The 22,951-nt window shown below is 35.0% G+C and overlaps 1 protein-coding gene across 1 annotated transcript; it reads left to right on the top strand.

The window, feature by feature from the left end:
* Nucleotides 1-1,814: 1,814 nt before the first annotated feature.
* Nucleotides 1,815-3,041, top strand: LOC137740983 (ethylene-responsive transcription factor TINY-like). The gene has a single exon (XM_068480791.1). It carries the CDS (start codon nucleotides 2,096-2,098, stop codon nucleotides 2,810-2,812), a length of 717 nt encoding a protein of 238 aa, XP_068336892.1. The 5' UTR covers nucleotides 1,815-2,095; the 3' UTR covers nucleotides 2,813-3,041.
* Nucleotides 3,042-22,951: the final 19,910 nt, after the last annotated feature.

The raw sequence follows: 22,951 nt of genomic DNA, 5'->3' as shown, positions 1-22,951 counted from the left end.
TTTGAGAGGTTTTTGCACAGGGTAATTGTATGCTGAATTGAAGCTCCCTCTTTGTTGCATGATTTCTTGTATTTATAGCACCTCATTCCTTGAAACCGAATTGCATCCTTATCTGGATTGGGAGTCCTTGTCCCGTTTTAACTCTACCTCGAACAAACCTACTCCCACTAGGACTTTGAATTTTCCCCTTTTTCGAGACTTTATTCTCTGCCGGCCGGGAATCCTGGTCGCACCAGGACTTCCTCGACCCTTTCTGTTTATCTGGGCTACTTCTTAGGATAGGACTCGACCGACCCTAACCAACTGGCCCGGGATTTATCCCTTGGCCCATAACATTTGACAGCCTTGGGCCGAGCACAACCTGCTGCTCAGCCCAACAATATTATTTTGGGCCCAAACAGAACCATAAGAACTTAACAACAATATTTAAGTGGTTCGCTCTTAAAAATTGGGTCATGTCCACCGAGTTTCTCATATATGTAAGGGTTATAAATAACGTTCAGCTCAATATAATCTCTTATTTCTCAATTCGTCCGACCCATTTTAAGGAGTACTCATAGTCCTTATATAGGCCATCGATGATCCCTAAGTCTCTGGCTCGATTCTTCCACCACCTTTGCATTTTATGCGCCGAATACATAGACTTAGCTACCCCTCTATTTTTTAGTCAACATGAAGTGACATCCATTCAGGTCCAATTACATGTTTTCTTGGGACAACGTGCACTGAGTGCCTTGCTCGGCCCTGGGGTTCGTGGGAATTCACACTCGAGGCTTAATTTGTCAACCTTTATGTCCTTTGGTAGGCTTCCATTCTCTTTGATAGCCACTATGTGACTTGGAGTTGATGTCCGAGTAGGCTTAATTAGCTCTGTGTCTCTCAGACTTCTTGCCATAAAGTTTCCATTACACCAACTTGCTGCCGATGGTCGTTAAGCACTTTATGCAGAAGCGCTCAGCTTCATTGCTGGTAGAAAAAACAGACCACCGAGCGATCGTCTATAGCGCTCGGGGTCATCATTCCCAATTTTGTTGGGCCTTGATCTTTCTTCCTGTGGGTCTATGTTCCTATCATGTGTTCCTTTGGGCCAATGTTTTTTGGACCCGTGTTCCTTTGAGTCTACAAGAGTCGGAAAGGACCCCTCGTTAACAAAATGTAATAAATAGATCCCTTTGCAACTTGCCAACTTCAACTGAACATGAAAGTTTGGTTGATTGTTTGTCAAGTGATCATTCATCATAATGCACATGCTTATATTAGATGGTTCTATGTTTACATAATCCACATGCTATGGCCGCAATGAGAGAAGGGAGACAGGTGGCAATAGCATGCATTAGTGTTTTGGAATTTACAAAGACTTCCTCAAAGCTAAAACACACTCGTTCAAATTTTAAACTAATGTTCTAATTGCAAGTACTGATTAATTTAATCTCAATGTAAGGAATCTGCCGAACAAAAAAAAAATATAAGGGCGAATAAATGTGGTCAAGAAGGTGTTGTCATGTGCTCATTGGTGATGAGGTAAGATAACCTTAATTAATCTGTGAATGTGGGAATTTGGTTTTGAACAAAGCAACGGACAAAAGGAACAAAAGAAAGGAGAGACGTGGACAAATGAGGTTTGCAGAAGAATTCAATTTAAAACGTTGCTGCTTGAATCAATGGTGTTTAGTGGGGGCCCTCCACTGTACGCCCTCTTGTACAGACGACCCATTCCAAACCCTACCATTAACGTTCCCTCTTTTTACTGTTTTCTTTTTGTATTTGTAAGTACCAAGTCACGTCAGTATATGTGCCGATTTTACATTTCCGTAGGAGATTTGCATGTAAATTGTTAGTGTGGTTTTGTCATTGTTATAGCTAGTAAGTTATCAACGGTAGGTTAAGGGTCAATGCAAGGGAGCGTGTACCCCATTTCATACCCAATTCCCTTCAAAACCCCCTCATCTCTCTCTCTCTCTCTCTCTCTCTCTCTCTCTCTACCAATCTTATTATATATAGTTGCATATTGGTTCCCACATCAATAACATATACTTTTGTGCTACATTTTATTTACTCCAGAATTATCAGCTGGGTAGGTCTCAATTTGTCAGCAATGGCCCCAGAACCAAACATTTCAGAAGCTGAAAGCACCAGCAACTCATCGTCATGTTCGTCTGGATTGTTGCAGACTCGCCCGAATTCAACCGCCAACACACTCAACACCAAAACCAAGAAGCCCAGCCGAGAGCAGCAGCAAGTAGTACTCAAAAGAAAGAGAGATGATGATAGCAACAACAACAGCAGCAAACACCCAGTTTACAGAGGAGTTCGTAAGCGCAACTGGGGAAAATGGGTGTCGGAAATTCGCGAGCCGCGCAAGAAATCAAGAATCTGGCTGGGCACATTCTCAACGCCTGAGATGGCGGCCCGTGCGCATGACGTGGCCGCCCTCAGCATTAAGGGCAACTCGGCCATTCTGAACTTTCCAGAACTGACCGAGTTGTTGCCACGGCCAGCGTCCCTTAAACCTCAAGATATCCAGGCTGCCGCGACTAAAGCAGCAGCCATGGTTCATTTAAATTCTACAACATCATCATCGTCGTCATCCTCATCTTTCTGCTTGTTGTCGCAGTCCGAGGGTTCGGACTCTGAGGAGCTAGGGGAGATTGTGGAGTTACCCAATATCGAGGGCAGTTTCGACTCGCCCGAGTCGAGGAACGAGTTCATACTGGTGAATGACTCATTGGATGGGTGGGTGTATCCATCACTGGGGTTCGAGGGAGTTGAGTTAAACTTGTGGGGATTTTTCTCATCAGATAGTAGCAGCTGAGAGAACTTAATACTCCCAGGAACTCGGAGGGTCTAGTAAAGTGGGTTGTTCAAATGGCTCAATCGGTGTGCATAGCTTTTCTTAGTTCTTCATCTACAAGATTGCTGGTTTTATATGGTCTATATAATTCATTGTGCAAGTTGTTTGGGTACTTGTGCTAACTCGCTGGTCACAACTGTCATTGTAATATAATTCATACAAATTTAGTGCTATATATATTTTTAATTACTTACCATACTTCTTGGTTTTTCGATCTTCCAATTGCATTCCATGCTCCATATGATCTTCAAAAGAAGTTAACTTAGCTGCTGCACTTTACTCTGTAGTTTTATTTGTACTAACTTGCCGATACTTGGAGAGTTTGGCATGGCACATATTTGGCATATTCTTTCACAGTGACTAGGGACCACGGATTACATATAATCGGTATTAGCTGCAAGCAATCATCACCATAATCATGATAATTATCATTAATCACCAATGTAATCATCGCTCTTCTCTTTAGTGGACATGTGTGCATGTATTTGGGGTAGTGTTCCTGATTATTTACAAATACGTACAGACATAAAATTTAATTTTTACAGTTAAATTTATACGGTACTCAAAATATCTGGCACTCAACATTCGCTGGCCTCCATCCTTATTTCCTTTATCTTTTCAACTTTTGAAATTTGCATTACTAATTGTTACCTTGTTTTTTTTTTTTTTTTTTATTTTTTTTATTTTTTTTACTTTTGTCCTACAATTGTGGACTAATTAGATAACGACTCTCAGGCATTGGACAAATTGTAAAATTTTACCGTTGGAAGGTTTAGAATTATGTTGTCATCACATAGGACTGCAAATGTACCGTTGGCAAATTGCAATGATTCGAAGTGACTTCTTCTGTATATCCAAGGACAAACATGAGACAAAACTTTTGAATATGGTGCAACATTTTTCTGTGTGGGGACGGGAGATAAGTGGCAAATTTTTAATAGTGGATGACAAATGGAAACAATTTTCTAGGAGAACAAATGGATGCCCATCCAAAAGAACGGCCGGGGGCACAGCCCTAGGAAACTAGGGAATAGACAAAACTCCCTACAATGAACAGGGGAGAAAAACTCTTTATTTCTGAAAAGCTAGGTGAAGAAAAAGAAAAGATCCGGGGGTTCTTCGGGGAAAAACCCCCGGATCAATGACGAAGGCTCTATATAGTGTGGTTGTTGGCGGAGTGTTTGAAGAGAGGGAGGGAGACGGAAGAGGTAGAGTTTTTTAAGCCCTACCACCACGCATGTTAAGTTATATCGACTGTTTTCTGTACATAGACCATAAGTTTTCCTTTTTGGAGGATTAGAATAGTGCTAGTAAATTTGTAATATATTCAACTAATATGGAAATTAATGACTAAAAGAACGTAGGATGGATTGTTATATAAAATTAGTGAAAAAAAGTCAAATAATTTTAGAATTTAGAATGAGTTTTAAGGTGTTATCAAGCTGACATAAACTTTGTTAGAGACTGAGCACGAATTACCCACCATGTTTTTCTTTTTTATTTAGAGGAGGAAGAAAAATATTGATTAGCTAGAGAACTTCTTCGAAGACAATGTAGAAAATATATCTCAATGAATATTTAGTTAGTTGATTAGACTTCCACTTTGATTTATTCAACTTATTGTTTAACATCTATAAGAATAAGATCTTAAAACTTATTTAGCCCTATGTTCTTGTTTAATTCGTGCCTAACTTTTCTTGTTTCTTGAAGAAATTACGTGTCAGGCAATGTAATTAAACCCTCCCTATATCTTTAATTTGCATAACATAAATCAAAACACTTAAAAGGGCAACAAAGTCAAACAACATAGAGAAAAAATTGCATTCCGTGACTGATTGAATAACATGCACCATCTAATTAAAATTTTATTATGCATCGTACGTTTTTCTTTAAACTTAAAATGTTTTAATTAGACTATTGATTTACACGTGAAATAAAAATTCCCGCTTACATTTTTTCTTGTAATTTAGACAACTAGACCCTTACTAATTTGTGTTTTAGATATTTAGTAAAGCAATTGTAATCTTAAGCTCCAACCCCGTTCACGCTACTTAAAAGAAGATAATAAATAGCCTGCGTTCAGTGGTTGAAGTCACAATTATACATTCATAACCACACATATATGAAATATATATATATATAGCAAAGTTGCTAGATCATCTGTCTGTTTCAAAGTTTACTTTTGCGGGACAACGAGGCATTATTAGATAATTGAGGCGCGAAAAAGATATTATCGTTGGGGACAATAGAAAATGACACAATTTCTCTACACTCGACTGTGACATCCTTGCTTACATAATTAAACAGCAGGACCACTGCTCAGCGCCACAGCTCACCCAAGTCTTTCCGTTATATATAACAAGGACTCGTTAATTTGTCAATTCTAATTGCAAGTGACAGTATTTCTCAATCTTATAATTGCCATAAGGTCGATGGTTTGTTATTAATTTGTGGCGATTGGCTGATGCTTTTAATATAATATAAATGGAATGAAAAGCATGCAAGCTTACATATCTTTACTAATTAATAAAACACTCATTGTCAACCAAAATCCTATTAAATTACCAGTTTAACCCTCTAATTAAAATAGAACATGAATAAGAAATATGGGATAGAAATGTAATTTCACACAACCAAATTTTGCTGTTTTTTTTAAGGCCTCACCTACATGTAATCCTAACATATCTCTAATTAAAAAATTAAAAAAAATTAAAAAAAACTTCCCACTCCCACGTTATCTATTACTTTCTTCCCTTCTCCTTCTATTTCAAAAACAAAAATAAAAAATTTTCTCACACACCTTGTGTATCTTTGAGGACAACCTCTTCCTTCTCCTTGAATCTTATTTTCCATCGTTGTGTTATTTGTGCTTTTACCTACTTAATTAGGTAGGTTAACATGATCAAACATGGTGTTCTTCCTATATTTTGGCCGATTTAGCGTTTTTTGTTAATATATAATTTTAATCAGATCATAACCAAAAAGTTGTCATATTTTCTAACTTTACTTGTGTATATGACTGAGGCCATGAAGAAAGTTATATTTATTGCAAATTTCCTAAATGTCATTTTAAACCACGAAGGGAGATCACACAAAGCATAATCGACACTCACCTTCACAGAAAGTGGTGAGATCCATGCCGGATAGTCTCCACAGTGTTAAAGCTCCAAGATCCGAGAGCCATTCCTGTTGGGATGTCTGGAATTAATTAATCTTAGGGCTAGGTTTTAGATGATATGATATCTTGGGAACATTGATTCGATGGTCATCTTGTTGAACTATAAGTTGTGAGCTGATAAGATTGGAATAAGTTTTATGATTTAAATGGTGTATCCACTTGTGCAAAGAATGCCAAGTGTAAAATTTTGATATGTAAAGGCCATGAGTGCCATGTGGATTTTGACCTTTGTTATTAGTTAGATGAGTGGTTGTGATCTAAGCTTAGAGAGAAAAGGGATACATCACTCTCTAACGGTAATATTCCCTCATTGCATGACTTGTGCTTGAGATGTGTGAGAAAAAGCAATCCAATGAGAAATCCAAAAGCTCCTCTGTGACTTGCAGAGAGAAGCAACCATTTTCATTCCTTATTTGTGTGTGTATTCACCCTTCTTCGAATTCATTAAAGCAAAACAATCAGATCTCAATTCAATCTAACATGGCCTCAGAGCCAGGTTCTGATTAGAACTGGGTGTGCATTGGGAATTCGAACATCATCGACGTTGGGTTTTCTGGGTTCACTCAGGGTTAGGTGAAGTTCGCTGGAGTTTGTTTGTGATCTAAGAACTACGTGTTTCTGGGTACACAAAAGCTCGCGATGGCTGGATCTGGAAGTGCTGAAGTTCGAACTTCAATCTTCTCTGGTGAGAACTATGAGTTCTGGAGAATCAAAATGGTCACTATTTTCAAATCATATGGGCTATGGAATTCAGTGGAAAAAAGGATTACGATTCTCGATTCGAAGAGGAAGAAAACGAAGACAGATGAATACACAGAAGCTGATGATGAAGATGATGAGAAAATGGCTGCAATCTTCATGAAAGATGCAAAACCTCTCGGATCATTCAAAGTGCAGTTTCCGATCAGATCTTCCCTCGAATTGCAAATGCAGACTCAATAAAAGCTGTGTGGGATCACTTATATGGAGAATACCATGGTGGGGATTAGGTAAGGTCTATGAAACTTCAAAACCTTAGACGAGAAAATACACTAGAATGCGTGATAATGAATCCTTGTCTGGGTATCTTACTCGTTTAAATGATCTGATTAATCAAATGAAGATGTTTGGAGAAACTCTTTCAAATGAGATATTAGTTCAGAAGGTGTTAATTAGTCTCACTAAGATGTATGATCCTATATGCTTAGTGATAAAAAAATACAAAGAGTCTGGAATCTGTAGAATTGCAAAAGGTTATAGCTATATTGAAGAGTCAAGAGCAGAAGTTTGATTTGCATTCTTCTGGTGCAACTGAAAGAGCATTCTCTTCTCTTACTGTTAATCCAAAAGGACAGAGTCGAGGTTATGCTCAGTCTAGTACATTTAAGCCACAGAGAAATTGGAATCAAAAGGGTAAGAAGTGGGACTCAAAACCCAAGTTTTAGCAAAAGTTTAAATGCCAAGGAATGTTAATCTTCTTATTGATGTGAAGACTAATGTTGCAGGGAAAGTTTAAATGCCAACAAGTGTGTCAGTAGATGTGGCAGGAATGGGATCACTAGCAATTGAAACCAACAGAGGGAGAAAATACATCAAAGAAGTTATGTACTTACCTGGTTTAAAGGAAAATTTGCTCAGTGTTGGACAAATGGATGAGCATGGGTATTACCTGGTGTTTGGTGGAAGAATGTGCAATGTCTTTGATAGTCCCTCTCTTGATTGTCAAATTATCAGTGTGAAAATGAAAGGAAATAGGTGATATCCCCTACCTTTAATGCCTGAGAAATAGCTTGTGTTGAAGACTAGTTTTGCTCACTGTCCTTAGACTTGGCACAGAAGATTAGGCTATTTAAACTTTGGTGGAATCAAACAGTTGAAAGATAAAGACATGGCTCATGGTCTACAATATCTAGAAGAGTATGATGGAGTTTGTGAAGGCTGCCAATATGGCAAACAACACAAGGAAAGTTTTCCAAGTGGTTAAGCACAAAGGGCTAGTGCTCTACTCGAATTGGTTCATGTTGACTTGTGTGGGCCAATGAGAAATGAATCTACAGGAGGAAATAAGTATTTTATGTTGCTATGCAACTAGAATGGTAAGGGTATATTTCCTTCGATATAAATTCGATGCCTTCACTTGCTTCAAGAAATTCAAATCAATGACATAGCTACAGAATGGATCAAAGGTGAAATGTTTAAGGAGTGATAGAGGAGAAGAGTCTCTATATGTTGAATTCAATCAATTATGAGACACAGAAGGTATTCAAAGACAACTTTCCCTTGCATACACTCCACAACAAAATGGAGTGGTAGAGAGAAAAAATAGAATTGTGGTTGAGATGGCTAAGTCCATGCTACACGATAAAGGAATGCCTTACTTTCTGTTGGCAGAAGCAATGCACACTGCATTATATATATATTGAATCGATGCCCTACCAAATCTCTTGACAACATAACTCATTTTGAAGCCTATAGTGGAAGGAAACCAGGTATTACCCATTTGAAGGTTTTTGGCTCAATTTGTTATGTTCATACACCATCTGCGCTAAGACATAAACTAGAAGCTAAGAGTGTCAAGGGAGTTTTTGTTGGATATGCAAAGTGTGAGAAAGGATACAAAGTCTTTGATCCAATCTCTGAAAGGTTGATCCTGTCAAGAGATGTATTCGATGAAAACTCAAATTGGGATTGGCAAGGAAGCATAGAGAAGTAGATGTCATTACCCAATTATGAGTAAAAGTCAATTGAGGTACCAGGAAGTAAGGTTACATAAGATGAAACTCAAGCCCCAAGTAGCTTGTCACTTGCCATATTAAAAGAAACTTCATGTGGTGTTGATGATGCACATATTACTCCACAGACACATTCAAGTGAATCCTCTAGCATATCATGTGCAAGTGTGAGAGATACTTAAGCTTTTGACCATACTTCATTAAAATGAAGGAAATTGGATAATGTCATTGCTCAGTACCATTTGTGCATTATGGAGCCAGAGAAGTATGAAATGCTGCTGAAGATGAGTCATGGATGAAAGCCATGAAAGATGAGCTCTCGGTGATTGAAAGAAAAATGTAACATGGGAATTGGTAGACAAACCAACTAACAAACCTATAATTGGTGTGAAGTGGGTGTTCAAGACCAAACTCAACCTTGATGGAACTGTGCAAAAGAACATGGCAAGGCTTGTTGCAAAGGGATATGTTCAGAAACCAGGAATAGACTATAACGAGACCTTTGGCCCAGTTGCTAGATTAGATACAATTAGAACTCTTATTGCTTTGGCTACACAAAAGAGTTGGAAGCCCTATCAACTTGATGTCAAATCTACCTTGCTAAATGGTGTTTTAGAAGAGGAGGTTTACGTAGAGCAACCTAATGGTTTTGTGATTAAAGGGAAGGAGGACAAAGTGTATAAACTGCACAAAGCTCTCTATGGTCTCAAACAGGCACCTAGAGCCTGGTATGGCGAAATTGACACCTATTTTGCATAATGTAGATTTGTGAAAAGCCAAAGTGAAGCCACCTTCTACACCAAAGCAAGAGGAGAAGAAACTCTAATTGTTTCAATCTATGTGGATGGCATAGTGTATACTGGAAATAGTAATGAGATATTGAAAGAGTTCAAGGAGGATATGATGATTAAGTATGAAATGACTGATTTGGGTCTACTTCACCATTTCCTTGGCATGGGAGTCATTCAAACTCACTCAAGCATATTAATTCACCAAAGAAAGTACGCAGCCTCTCTGTTGAACAAGTTTGGCTTGAGTGAGGGCAAATCTGTGTTCACACATCTTGTTTCATCAGATAAGTTATGCAAAGATGATGGTAGTGGTCCAACAAATGAAAAACAATACAGAAGGATTATAGGAAGCTTGTTATACCTTACTGCCACTTGACCAGATATTATGTATGCTACTAGTCTTCGTGCTAGGTTTATGCACAATCCCACAAACAAACATTTTGGAACAGCCAAAAGAGTGCTCAGATACATCAAAGGCACTTTGGATTATGGTTTGGAGTATGTGAAGGGTAAGAATGCAATGTTAATCGGATTTTATGACAGTGATTGGGGATGATCTGTTGATGACAATAAGAGTACTTCTGGTTATGCTTTTTCTTTTAGCAGTGGAGTATTTTCGTGGGCCTCAGTGAAACCAAATTATGTAGCTCTTTCCATTGCAGAAGCAGAGTATATCAGTGCTTCTGAGGTTACTGCATAAGCCATTTGGCTTAGATTCGTACTTGAAGACTTTAGGGAGTTACAAACTGAAGCAACTTCATTGCAGTGTGACAACACAGCTGCAATTGCAATCACTAAAAATCCAGTGTTTCACCAGAAAACCAAGCACATTAACAGAACATATCATTTCATCAAGGATGCACCGCAATAAGGGATAATTGACTTAGTGTACTGTCGAACAAATGAGCAAGTGGTAGAGATTTTCACTAAGGCTCTAACCTAGGATCGGTTCAACTATCTCAGAGATTTGCTTGGTGTGAAATCAGCTCAAAACTTAAAGGGGAGTGTTGAACTATAAGTTGTGAGCTGATAAGATTGGAATAAGTTTTATGATTTAAATGGTGTATCCACTTGTGCAAAGAATGCCAAGTGTAAAATCCTGATATGAAAAGGCCATGAGTGCCATGTGGATTTTGACTTTTGTTATTAGTTAGATGAGTGGTTGTGATCTAAGCTTAGAGAAAAAAAGGAACCATCACTCTCTCACTGTAATATTCCCTCATTGCACGACTTGTGTGTGAGATGTGTGAGAAAGCAATCCAATGAAAAATCCAAACGCTCATTTGTGACTTGCATATAGAAGCAACCATTTCCATTCCTTCTCTGTGTGTGTATTCATCCTTCTTCGAATTCATTAAAGCAAAACAATTAAATCTCAATTCAATCTACACATCTGCCATGGAAGACGGCGATGGTGATAACCTCAGCCTCACGGTTGTCCCATGTTTGTAGAGATGAGAAAGACTGTAGGGAGATTGAGGGAGAAAAAGATACATAACAAGATAGAGACAGTGAAATATGGTATGGTGGTTCAGGTGTAGTGCGCCGGAGAGGTGGCGAAGTGGTGGTTGTGCTGCTTAGCTCCACTCTTTTTTTTTTTTTTTTTTTTTTTTTTATAGAGAGATGAACGAGGTGAGAGGTGAGAGATGAGAGGGATAAGATAGAGGGAAGATAGAGAGTTCCGAGTGATTTGGAAGGCACAAGATTGGAGGGAAAAGGAGTGGGGAGTCCCACGTGGGTGGGTCCCACTGGACATAAATTCAATGGAAAATATTAACATAATAGAGAGCCAAATATTTAGGATGATGAAATTATTAAAATGTTCTTCGACTTCGTAAATCCATAAAATTTTCATCGCAACTCCGAATTCAATTCCGCTTGTCCCTACACGTCTGTATCGTCAAGTACTTTGAGAATACACTAAAATAATAGCTTGTACATGTCTCGAAAGGACGGTCAACAAAAGTCAACAACTTCGCCTCTAACGGCATTTTCATCAATTCACATTGTTAAAATTAATAAAATTGTAAAAATTAGGGATGGGTTGTCACATGGGGCAAAATTAGTTTCAAATTTAATCATTTTTACAAGATTAGTTTCGAATTCCTACGCTTTTTGCAAGAACAATTTCAAAATTCCTGCATTTCTGCAAGATCAATTTCAATATTCATGCATCCAAATCAATTAAAACCTCAAAATCAAATATTTTCAAAAATACTAAAAAAAAAAAAAAATTAAAATCCCAATCGTTCTTAGAAAAGAAAAAAAAAATCATAAATCTAAGGAACAATATGAAGAAAAAATGAGGAAGGAGAAGGACGCAGGGGGGGTGGGGGGGGGGGGGGGTAGAGAGACACTAGTAAGAAGGGTAGAAAAGAAAAAAAAATCATGCTAGTAAGAAGGGTAGAAAAGAAAAAAAAAATCATAAATCTAGTAAGAGGTAGGTAGAGAGAGAGAGAGAGAGAGAGAGAGAGGGAGAGAGAGAGGGAGAGAGAATGATGAAGAAGAAAAAAGAGAAGAGTGAAAGTACAAATTAGGAGATCGACATAACTTTCAAGGGGTGTGCTATTCATACACTCCCTTTTACTTCTCACACACCCTTATTAATTTATGTCTGTTCTTCTTCAATTCATACGATCCAACGGTTAAAAACCAAAAAAATGTGGGAGAAGTAAAAAGGGGTGTGTGAATATCACACCCCAACTTTCAATTGTAGAAGGGTAAAATTGTAAATGCAAATGCAATAAAAAAATAACCATGACATCATCTGTCATATGAATAAGTTTTGTCTCTTTGCAATAAATAAAAAACTTTGTATCTCTCAAATAAACCGAGGCCTTGATGATAAGTTAAGTTAGTTCTTTTTTTTTTCTTTTTTTTTTTTTTTTTTTTGTCTAATTTCTTTTATTGTCAATATTCAAATTAAAATTATGCAACTTTTCCCCTTAGTATCCAAGCATATGTTTGATTCTTTGCTTTTATGCTTCTTTTTTATTTTTAGCCAATGATTTCACGTTTCATTTGTTCACGGTACACTTTGCTGTTAGCTAACAGATAATTGCTCAGGTTTTCACAAATAATTTATGAGGACTCTTATTGGTAGAGTAATTATCTACTTGTACATATTTACAACCGTAAAGACATTTTCCAACCTGTCAGGGAAAGAACAACTTTGGTCATGGCATGTTGTGTGTTGTAAACTTCCCACCATGTTTAGTACCTTTCAATAATAAAATTTGGATAATTTTAAGGCATGTCAATACCTAGTGCATTTGGTAGGTGATGAGAACAAAATTAATAGGAGCAGTATTCTCTTTTCTATTTTTTTTTTCTCTACACGAGTTCTTTTTCCTATTTGGACAATCACCATTAAATCCTGTCAATATTTTAGATTAATTTTTTTATTGAGAGAAAAACAAAATAAAAATATGAGAGGAAAAAAAAAGGACTCGTGCCTGTGAGAAAAAAAAAAGCACACAATAATTTTAAAAACAAACATTGAATTTAGAATCCTAATCGTGTATGGTATACTTTCGTACCCATTGTTGTTGCTCAAAGTCAACTTCTATACACACATTAGACATTGGTAGCTATCAGTAGACCTGGCATTCGTGTCGTATTTCTCGTATTCGTGTCGTTTTCGTGTCATACCGATAGCTTAACGGGTAGTGTCGTGTAATACCAGTTAAAGTAAATCGGTAATATGACCCGACCCAAAATCAATCCTTAAATATTATCAGGTAATATGACCCGATCCGTTACCCGTTAAGAGAAATATATTTTAAATCAGTAAAAATGAAAGTGAAAAACATAATTTGACCAAAAAAAAATGTAAAACATAATACTAAATTAGTATATACATACTAAATTTCGGAGTTGACCCCTTCATGAAAGTTGTAAAGTTTTCATTACGAGTGATTACATTTTTCACACTTCTACAATAATTATTATTAATTTTGCACTCAAATAAAAAACAATGTTCATGAGATTTAGAGGGTTTTAAAAATTTAAACGACCATGTAACCATCGTCTAAGCGTTGAGGATGCAATTATGAACGTTTATTGTGCTTTCACATCTTTCAGACTTATACATTAATGATTATGAATTTTTTTTATTTTGAACTCCCTTTAAAATACTATTCATGAGAGTTTTTATGGTTTTAAAAATTCAAACGATCATATACCCATCCTCAAAAGCATAGAGGATGTGACTACGAGCATTTGCATATTTTTTCATATTTTTCGAACATGTAAATTAATTATTATAAATTTTTTTAATGTGTTTGGTATTTTAAAATTACTTGATATTTTTATTTTTAATGTGTTTTATGATTTTTAATCTCAATTTTTGCCTATAATATACTATAAATGTCACATCCCGCCCCGGGCCACCACCACATCCCAGGCTCGACTTCACCGTAGCACGATATTGTCTACTTTGGACCTCGACCACGCACTCACGGTTTTGTTTCTAGAACTCACAAGCAACTTCCCAGGAGGTCACCCATCTTGGGATTGCTCTCGCGCGAACTAGCTTAACTTCGAAGTTCCTACGGAACTTGAAGCCATTGAACTCCCAAAAGGCCTTGTTCTAGGTAGAGATGAGAATATACATATAAGACTTACAGGATCCACTCCCGTGGGCGATGTGGGATGTTACAATCCACCCCCCTTAGAGACCCGACGTCCTCGTTGGCACACATCTGGCCAGGGATTGGCTTTGATACCAAATTGTCACATCCTGACCCAAGCCACCACCACATCCCGGACTCAACTCCACCATAGCATGATATTGTCTGCTTTGGGCCCCGACTACGTCCTCACAGTTTTGTTTCTGGGAACTCACAAGCAACTTCCCAGGTGGTCACCCATCCTGGGATTGCTCTCGCGCGAACTCGCTTAACTTCGGAGTTCCTACGAAACCCGAAGCCAGTAAACTCCCAAAAGGTCTCATGTTAGGTAGAGATGGGAATATACATATAAGGCTTACAGGATCCACTCCCCTGGGTGATGTGGGATGTTACAATAAAAGTAAATAAAACTTAAATTTTAAAATTTGTACAGAATAATAATTAATAAACAATATATACATATTCATTATTTTTATTGTATTTTATAGTAAGGCTTTTTTTAGTAGTTTAAAAAAAATTAAAATCATCACAATAACTTTTTTTCTTATCGTGTCGAAACAGGTTATCCGTATGTCATTCTCGTGTAAACCTGTTAAGGATCCCTTATTAACGGGTTAATATCATGTGATCCGATGATGACCTGATTAGTTATCTTGTTGATCCGAAATCCTTTATTTTCGTGTTGTTTACGTGTCGTGTTAACGAGCCATGTAAGAAATTACCAGATCTAACTATCAGTGACTAATGAAGCTTTATGTTGTAGTGTATGTTTTGGTACGTTATTTTTTGAAATATTGGTATGTACCAGTGTTTTGACGTATTATCATTTGCCCAGTCCTGGTACGTGACAATATTAGTTATGTTATATAATATTCAATTAAGTACGTACTAGTATTCTTACCATTAGATATGTACTGACAGCCCAACTCAGGAACACACTATGAAAAATAAAAAAAAGTAAATTGCGGTTTGACCTAAATTATTATCTTAGTTGAAATTGAGCCCTGAAACTATTTTTTTGTTAAATTAACCTCTTAAACTATTTAAAATCAGCCAATTAACCCCTTACTGTTAGATTGTATCCGCTATTCTATCAAATTTAAGGGCAAATTAGTCTTTTCATCATCAATTCTTACTTGTCAGTTATAACCTTCGATATAATAATGACACGTGAATATGGAATAATTCAAAAACTTATAGCATAATAAGAAACATTTACATAACGGACCATTTCACATTATGTGTCCACATGTCATAATTTTATTGGTGGTTATAAATAACATGTAAGAATTGATGATAAAGAACTAATTTGCCCTTGAATTTGACGGAATAATGGACGGAATCTAACGATAAGGGTTTAATTGACTTATTTCAAATAGTTCAGAGAATCAATTTCAACTGGAGTAAAAGTTCAGGGGGTCAAACAATAATTTACCCAAAAAAAAAAAGTTACATTGTTACTAGAACAGTTGAGACTCCTCTAGGTATTAAGTCGCATATGAACATCAAGCCCATATCTTACCGGAACATTACAAAAAAAAATAAAAAATAAAAAATAAAAAAAAATCTTAGGAAAAAATGAATTATGACGTCAGGTACATACATATAAACATCACGCCTATACTCTCTAAATCTTGCTAACAGGAAAAAACCTAGCTTGCAATAATCAATTGCAATGTTAAACCGTGAAAAACAAACACCAATTGCAAAACAGATGAACCCAATTCAAATTTCAAAGATAAAATAAAGATACGCAAATAATAAACAAAACGACATACATACATAATATTCTTAAAAAAAAAAAATACATTAATGAATAAATAAATGATGACTAGTGGCAGATCCAAGAAATTTTTTTCTTCAGGGGGTCACGTGTAAACAAGCTCAAATCTTCTGCATCCAAAACTCTTTGTGGTCTCTTTAGGGCCTGTCTTAGAGGTTGACACTTGTCTACCAATAACTCCAATTTTTAACACTGTTAACTCTAAAAAAGATTAAATTAAAAAACAAAAATGAAACGTGAAACGTGAAACCCAGAGCTCTATTTTTGAATTTCTAAGACCATCTCTAACCCATGAGATAAAGCTTAAAATATAAGATATAACATACAATCTCCAACCATTGGGCTAAAATAAGCCATGGAGAGAAAATATCTTTGGGCTAGGTTCCCCTTAGAAATTAAGCTTGGCTTAAATAATTCTGAACCCACAAAACTGTCATATTTCAAACATTTTTTTGTTTGTACTTATAATCCAACAACTATGATCAAATAAGATCAAATCTAAAGGTTAAAAAAAATAAAAAATTGACGGCCCAAAATTAAACCTAACGTCTAAAATAATTTAAAAAATATTTAAATCAAATTTCACTTAAAACTTTATAAATACCTATGTATTTGTATGATTTTTAATTAATTATCAGGATAAATATTTTTATGTAAAAATGTTTATAATAATTAATTAAGATAATCCACACTAGCTTATGGGCACACACAAAGTGTATGACAAAATTTTTTATTTTTGTTTTTGAAATAAAAGGAGAGAGGAAAAGAGTGATAGGAAATGTGGGAGTGGGATTTTTTTTTTTTTTTTTTTTGGTAAATTAGAGATATGTTAGGATTACATGTAGGTGAGGCTTTGAAAAAAAAACAGCAAAATTTGGTTGTATGAAATTACATTTCTACCCCATATTTCTTATTCATGTTCTGTTTTAATTAGAGGGTTAAACTGGTAATTTCATAAGGTTTTGGTTGACAATGAGTGTTTTATTAATTATTAGAGATAAGTTTAATTTTTAAAAAAGTTACCCAAAGAAAAAAAAAGCTTAAAATCATTATTTAATGATGTCGGGTTAAAATTATAAGCCATAGGTCCATAACCATTGGAGAAGAAAAGTAGCTTCTGGGTTATGGCTTAAAATTTTTTAATTTAAATTTTTAAGCTTTGTCCCCAATGATTGGAGATAGGGCTGGAAAAAAATCCCAAAAATCCCAAACCAAACCAAAAAAATTCCGATCCCAAACCAAAAAAATCCCAAACCAAAATTCCCGAAATTTTCGGTATGTCATCCCGAACCAAACCGAAATTTTCGGTATGGGATTTGGTATTGCATCTCCATTTTTTCGGTATTCCCATACCGAATAGAATTAAATATTATATATATATATATATATTATTTTTTAATATATCAAGGAAACAAGGAAACAAAGGAGCAAAGACCATTATGCATGCATGAACATATCAGTATACATATATTATATATATACACAGACAAGGTGGGTACAGGGCATGCAATTAGTTGAGCTCAAATTTTTTTCTTTTGTTTTCGAGTACACAATATGGTTGTTCTTTCAGACATGGGCGCCGCCAAAATTTTCATTTAATTACAACTATGTGGAGGAGGAATCAAAGTTGGAATGTGGGGTGAGATGGCATTAGATTTTTTGATATGATATGCTCGTTCTGTCAAATTATTGGCATTAATCAGTATATATTATCATAATTATTGGATATGATTTGTTTGTTCAACTGGCATGGCTTTTGGCATTTTTCCAGTCATTCATCTCTTAGTAAAACTGTATACGTGTTTCGTTTTCTGCATAATATGTCAAATTTTAGCCCAAAAACATAATATGTCAAATTTTAGTCCAAAAGCCCAAAAGCATTTCGGGATTCCCGATTTGTCCCGAAATCCCGAAATTATTTCGGGATTCCCGAAAATTGGGATTCCTGAAAATTTGGTTTGGGATTGGTATTGAATTTGGGATTCCCAAAAATTTCGGTTTGGGAATCGGGACAAGGGTTTCGGTATGGGATCCCATACCGAACCACCCCTAATTGGAGATGGTCTAATCGATAATGAGGGTGATATGGTGAGAGAGATGATGGGTCGATGGGCATGAAATTTTGGGAGCCACTTGACAAGAAATGCATTCTTCCTCCTACTTTTAGAAGGGAGCCTGGGAAACCCAAAAAGTAGAGAATAAGGGAGGCATATGAAAATGAATTCAAGTTAAGCAAGAAAGGGCAAAATTTTGTGATGTGTAGTATTTGCAAGGGTTCAGGACACAATAAGGTCAGTTGCCAAACCACTCATCCTCGTCCAGCTGCTAGAAAGGGAAGATAAAGCAAGAAAAGTTAAGTAAATTTTTGATATTTGTGATTGATTCTTAATTTATGTTTATATGTTATTCATTACTTATCCATTACTTAGGTGAATATGTTTTTTGTGAATTGTAGAATTTGTATGTATTCATTACTTAGGCTTCAACATCTAAGGCATCACATGCATGCACTTCCGAACTCCACAACCCTCTCAGTCATCACATGCATGCAGTCAGGAAAGCTTGACCCAATAGTTGTTAAAATTGTGATCTTTTGGTACTTCTTTGTTATGAATTGAACATTGTAGAACTTGGAAATAGTTGTTAAAGTTGTTCTCTTCTAGATTTTAAATTCATAACAATTGAAATTAAGATAGTTATTTGTGGTGGTTCAACCTTATATTTGAGAGATAATGACTTCTACTTTGTTTCTAATTGAGCACAGGAATAAGAAATTGGTTTTTGAGCATGTGCTTTTAAATTTTTTTTGGCGGGAATTGAAAACCCAGGCTCTGTTATTTAGGGGTTCTGAGGTGGGGGTTACAAGTACAACTCCTGCCAAATGGGTTTAGTTTCGCAGTTTTTAGGTTTTCAAAATTTCAAAATTTTTAATTTTTAATTTTTTTTTTAATTTTTAATTTTATTTTTGGGAACTTTAAGAAAATAGTTTGAGCAAAATTTATTTTAACAAAAAACTATCTAATAACTTTATTTAAGAAAAATAACTTAAACTTTAATGAAATTGAGTTAAATTTAAATGAAAATGACAAAATTTTAATATAATAAAAAATAAAATAAAAAAGCGTAATAAAAAAATTGATGCACGAGACCCTGCGCGTCCATTAGACACACTCTCTCTCTTTTCCTTCACTATTTCTTAAATTGACTATTTCTGAAACTGAATACGGATAGTATCACAATTTCTTAAACTGAACATTTGTACTATCACTATTTCTTAAATTGAACATTGACTATTTCTTAAACAGACTATTTCTGAAACTGAATACGGGTACTATTTCTGAAAATTGAACACGGGTTGGAGTTCACCTTGCACGCGATTTTGGATGGGTTTTTTCTTTTGTTTTTATTATTAAATAAAGTTATTAGATGATTTTTAGTTAAAATTCAAAGTTTTGAAACCATTTTCATTAGTTTTCGTTTTATTTTTTTAGTGTTCACGTGGGCTCAAATTGACACATAGCCCTCAATCATTCTCCACGTGGGCGCGATGTTCTGACGGAAATCTTAACAGGTGTATGAAAATGTCCTATACATCTCACTTTAGGTATGAGACTAGTATGAAGAAAAAAAACTTAATGTATAAAAGTTTGAAAATCATGAAACTTCAAGGTAATAAACTGATAATTACCCTTTTTTATATTAGTTGATGGGAATCTTATGCAAGCATTTTAGTCCCCTAAAATTATTTAGAGTGTTGTGAAATATAGTGTGAGTGCCACAAATATGAACGTACGAGAAAACAAGCCAAAACAAATTTTGATGTTAACGATTAAAAGTTTTAGAGAGGTGAAAATTTTTCTTCATGCATGTAAGGTGTTGTCTGATTAAGACCTATATAAAAAAGTATTTGCATCATTGAAAAAGAAAACATTAAAATAGAGAAATTCATGTACGCTCTGCCAAGGCTAGAGAAATAAAGTGAAAAATAATAAGAGTTAGCTTTATATTCCTATTATTTCACATAATAAAGGAAGTAACTACAGCTACTCCGATAACATAAATATTCTTACCGAAACTCATAAATATTATTTTTTATTTACTTAATATTTCACTACACACATAAATATTTTCTTTTATTTAATATTCTACTGCAAATATATTATCAATTTCACAACATAAAAACATTTGTCCCAAATGAAGCGACCCACTGTAATGGCCATACGCACAGCAATATTATTGGCTGGTAGACCCCCTCCCTCGACCTCCACTGAAATTATTCTGTGGAAGATGGAGAGATTCATGACCATCATTATACGTCACTAGCTACATACATAAGTCAACCTCAAGGCTCAATCAACTGTTCCATCATTGGTGCAGGCCGGATGGGTCACTATTAAAGAGGTAGATTGTCTGCAATTCCATTTCTATACTCTCTCCATGTTTTTCTGTTTGTGTAGTTACGGTTAAGTCAGGTCAACATTTTTTATTCCTATTACTTTTTGTTTTATTATTTCTAAAAAAAATTAATATAAAATGTTGACATAACTTAACCGTGACCACAAATCACATGAGAGAATGGAGAAAGTATGGAAATGAGATGGCCGACAATCCACCTCCCACTATTAATGCATTCCTGCAGCCTGTTTAATACACCTGGATCCAGATCCTCTCCGAATCTAAGGATCCTGAGCCTAGGAATCAATTGATCCAGCTCGTTGAAATTTGATTCAACGGCTACAATTATTATAACTTTTAGTGGGACCCCCTGTTTATAGCCGTTTGATCAAATTTCAATGAGCCGGATCAATTGATCCCTAAGCGCAGGATCCTTAGATCCGAAGAGGATCTGGATCCAATACACCTATCTATCTATTTATTTATAGAAAAATTAACAAAAAGTTTATTTTTTTTATTTTAATGAAAAATGACAAATTAAGGTGTAGTGAATAGTATAAGAAAAAAGATAAAAAATGTGTTTTTCGTTAAAAGTGAACGGTGCCGGGAGTGTTTCGTTAAAACTCCCTTTATTTATTCAATCTGGATCCTCTTCGAATCATCTTTGTAAAGATTCTAAGAATCCGTAAATCATTTCTGTTTATCGTATATCGTGTGGTCATAAATGATTTTAAATATTTTATTTAAAATTAAATACAAACATTACTTGATAAAAACTAACCCCACGATGTATGATGAATGAACACAATTTACGAATTCTTAGAATTCTCATCAAAATGATTGGAAGAGGATCTTGTTGGTTATTTAGGATGCTTAGAGAACAGAAGAAAAAAAAATGTATTAAATAGGTTGCAAGAGAGTTTCTTTCATAATAAAACGGACAATGTTTTTAAAATATATAGCAAGATTCACATGCATCATAAGATTCATAATTGATATCACTCGTGTTGGGAAAATAATAGATATGACACTTATTTATTCGATTGAGGATTTACCAAAATTGAATTTCAGGTACAAGTTTAAGAAAAAAAAAATCTAGGCTTGTTTGTTTGTTTGTTTGTTTGTTTGTTTTTTTTTTTTTTTTGGGGGGGTGGGGGAGTGGGGATGAAGAAGGTTTTTGCGTTTTTGGGTAAAAGAAGTTATATTCATTTAAAGCATATAGAGATACACGATATAATATTCCTCTTCAAGTCACACACTAAACTTGGTAGATATAAGCACATTCTTGGCTGGAAGATGCATTGTCTAATTATTTGCCCATGGCACATATTGAGGCAGTATATAATCGAAAAGGAAAAAGTGAGAATTTACTTCTTCAATGAGAACACCTTCAACAACAACGTTAAACTTGAAACTTGCAAATAAGAAATCTCAGCTTGAGTATCTAATTCAAGAATATTTGGTGAAAGCCCAGAGATGATGTGCAGTCTTGAATCTCATTGTGGTGCTAAAGAGATCATTTTTAAAGACTACATTTTGTAGACCATATGCTGTAGCGGTTGATTGTTGGATTCTCTCTTTAATTCATTATAAAATGAATCCAACCATCAGCCATCACATCATGTGGTTTACAAAATATGGTTTAAAAAGATGGTCATCCTAGGATTTTCAAATTTTCTTTAGGCAAGTGGTGGATTACTCTAGTTGTTTCCTCTTTGACCTACTGTATATCGGATTCAAAGTTCAAACTCCCCCTCATCCTTTTATTGTCCCTTAGACCATCTCCAACCATTGGGGATAAAGCTTAAAAATTTAAGCTAGAAAATTTTAAGCCATAAGCCATAAACTGCTTTTCTCCTCCAACTTTTGTGGCTTAAAATTTTAGCCCGTGATGTTTAAATAATGATTTTAGCCTAACTTTTTGTTTTCGGTAACTTTTTTTGAAAATAAAATTTACGTAGATTATCTTAATTTATTTTTATGAATTTTTTAGTCTAAAAATATTTAAATTCTAATAAGTAATTAAAAATCATACAAATACATAGGTATTTATAAAGTTTTAAGTTAAATTTGGTTGAAATAATTTTAGACGTTAGATTTAATTTTGGGCTATCAAATCTTTTTTTTTTTTTTTTACTATTAGATTTGATCTCATTTGATCATAGCCGTTAGATTATAAGTAAAAAACAAAAAAAAGGTTTGAGATATGATAGTTTGGTGGGTCCAAAATAATTTAAGCCAAACTTAAATCCTAGGGGAAATCTAGTCCAAAGATATATTTTCTCCCCATGATTTATTTTAGCCCATAGTTGAAGATGGTTTGGAGGGGTTTTAAAGTTTATATTTTAAGCTTTATCTCATGGGTTGGAGATGGTCTTAGTGTAAAAGACAACTTGTACACAAAAAAAAAAAAAAAAAAAAAAGAAAAAAAAAAAAGAAGAAGAAGTTATTAAAACTTCAAAAATCTAATTGTGTGCTCCAACTTTTTATATTAGAAATAAAAGTGCTCTAATAATACCAAAAAGCAAAGTATACACTTAGTTTTACATAAACCAATAAGCTAGTGTAGGATATAAAGTAAATTGATTATTTATACCGCACCTAACAACAA

The sequence above is a fragment of the Pyrus communis genome, chromosome 7 (genome assembly GCF_963583255.1).
Source record: "Pyrus communis chromosome 7, drPyrComm1.1, whole genome shotgun sequence".
Classification (NCBI taxonomy): domain Eukaryota; kingdom Viridiplantae; phylum Streptophyta; class Magnoliopsida; order Rosales; family Rosaceae; genus Pyrus; species Pyrus communis.
This window is presented reverse-complemented; position numbering and strand designations above follow the sequence as displayed.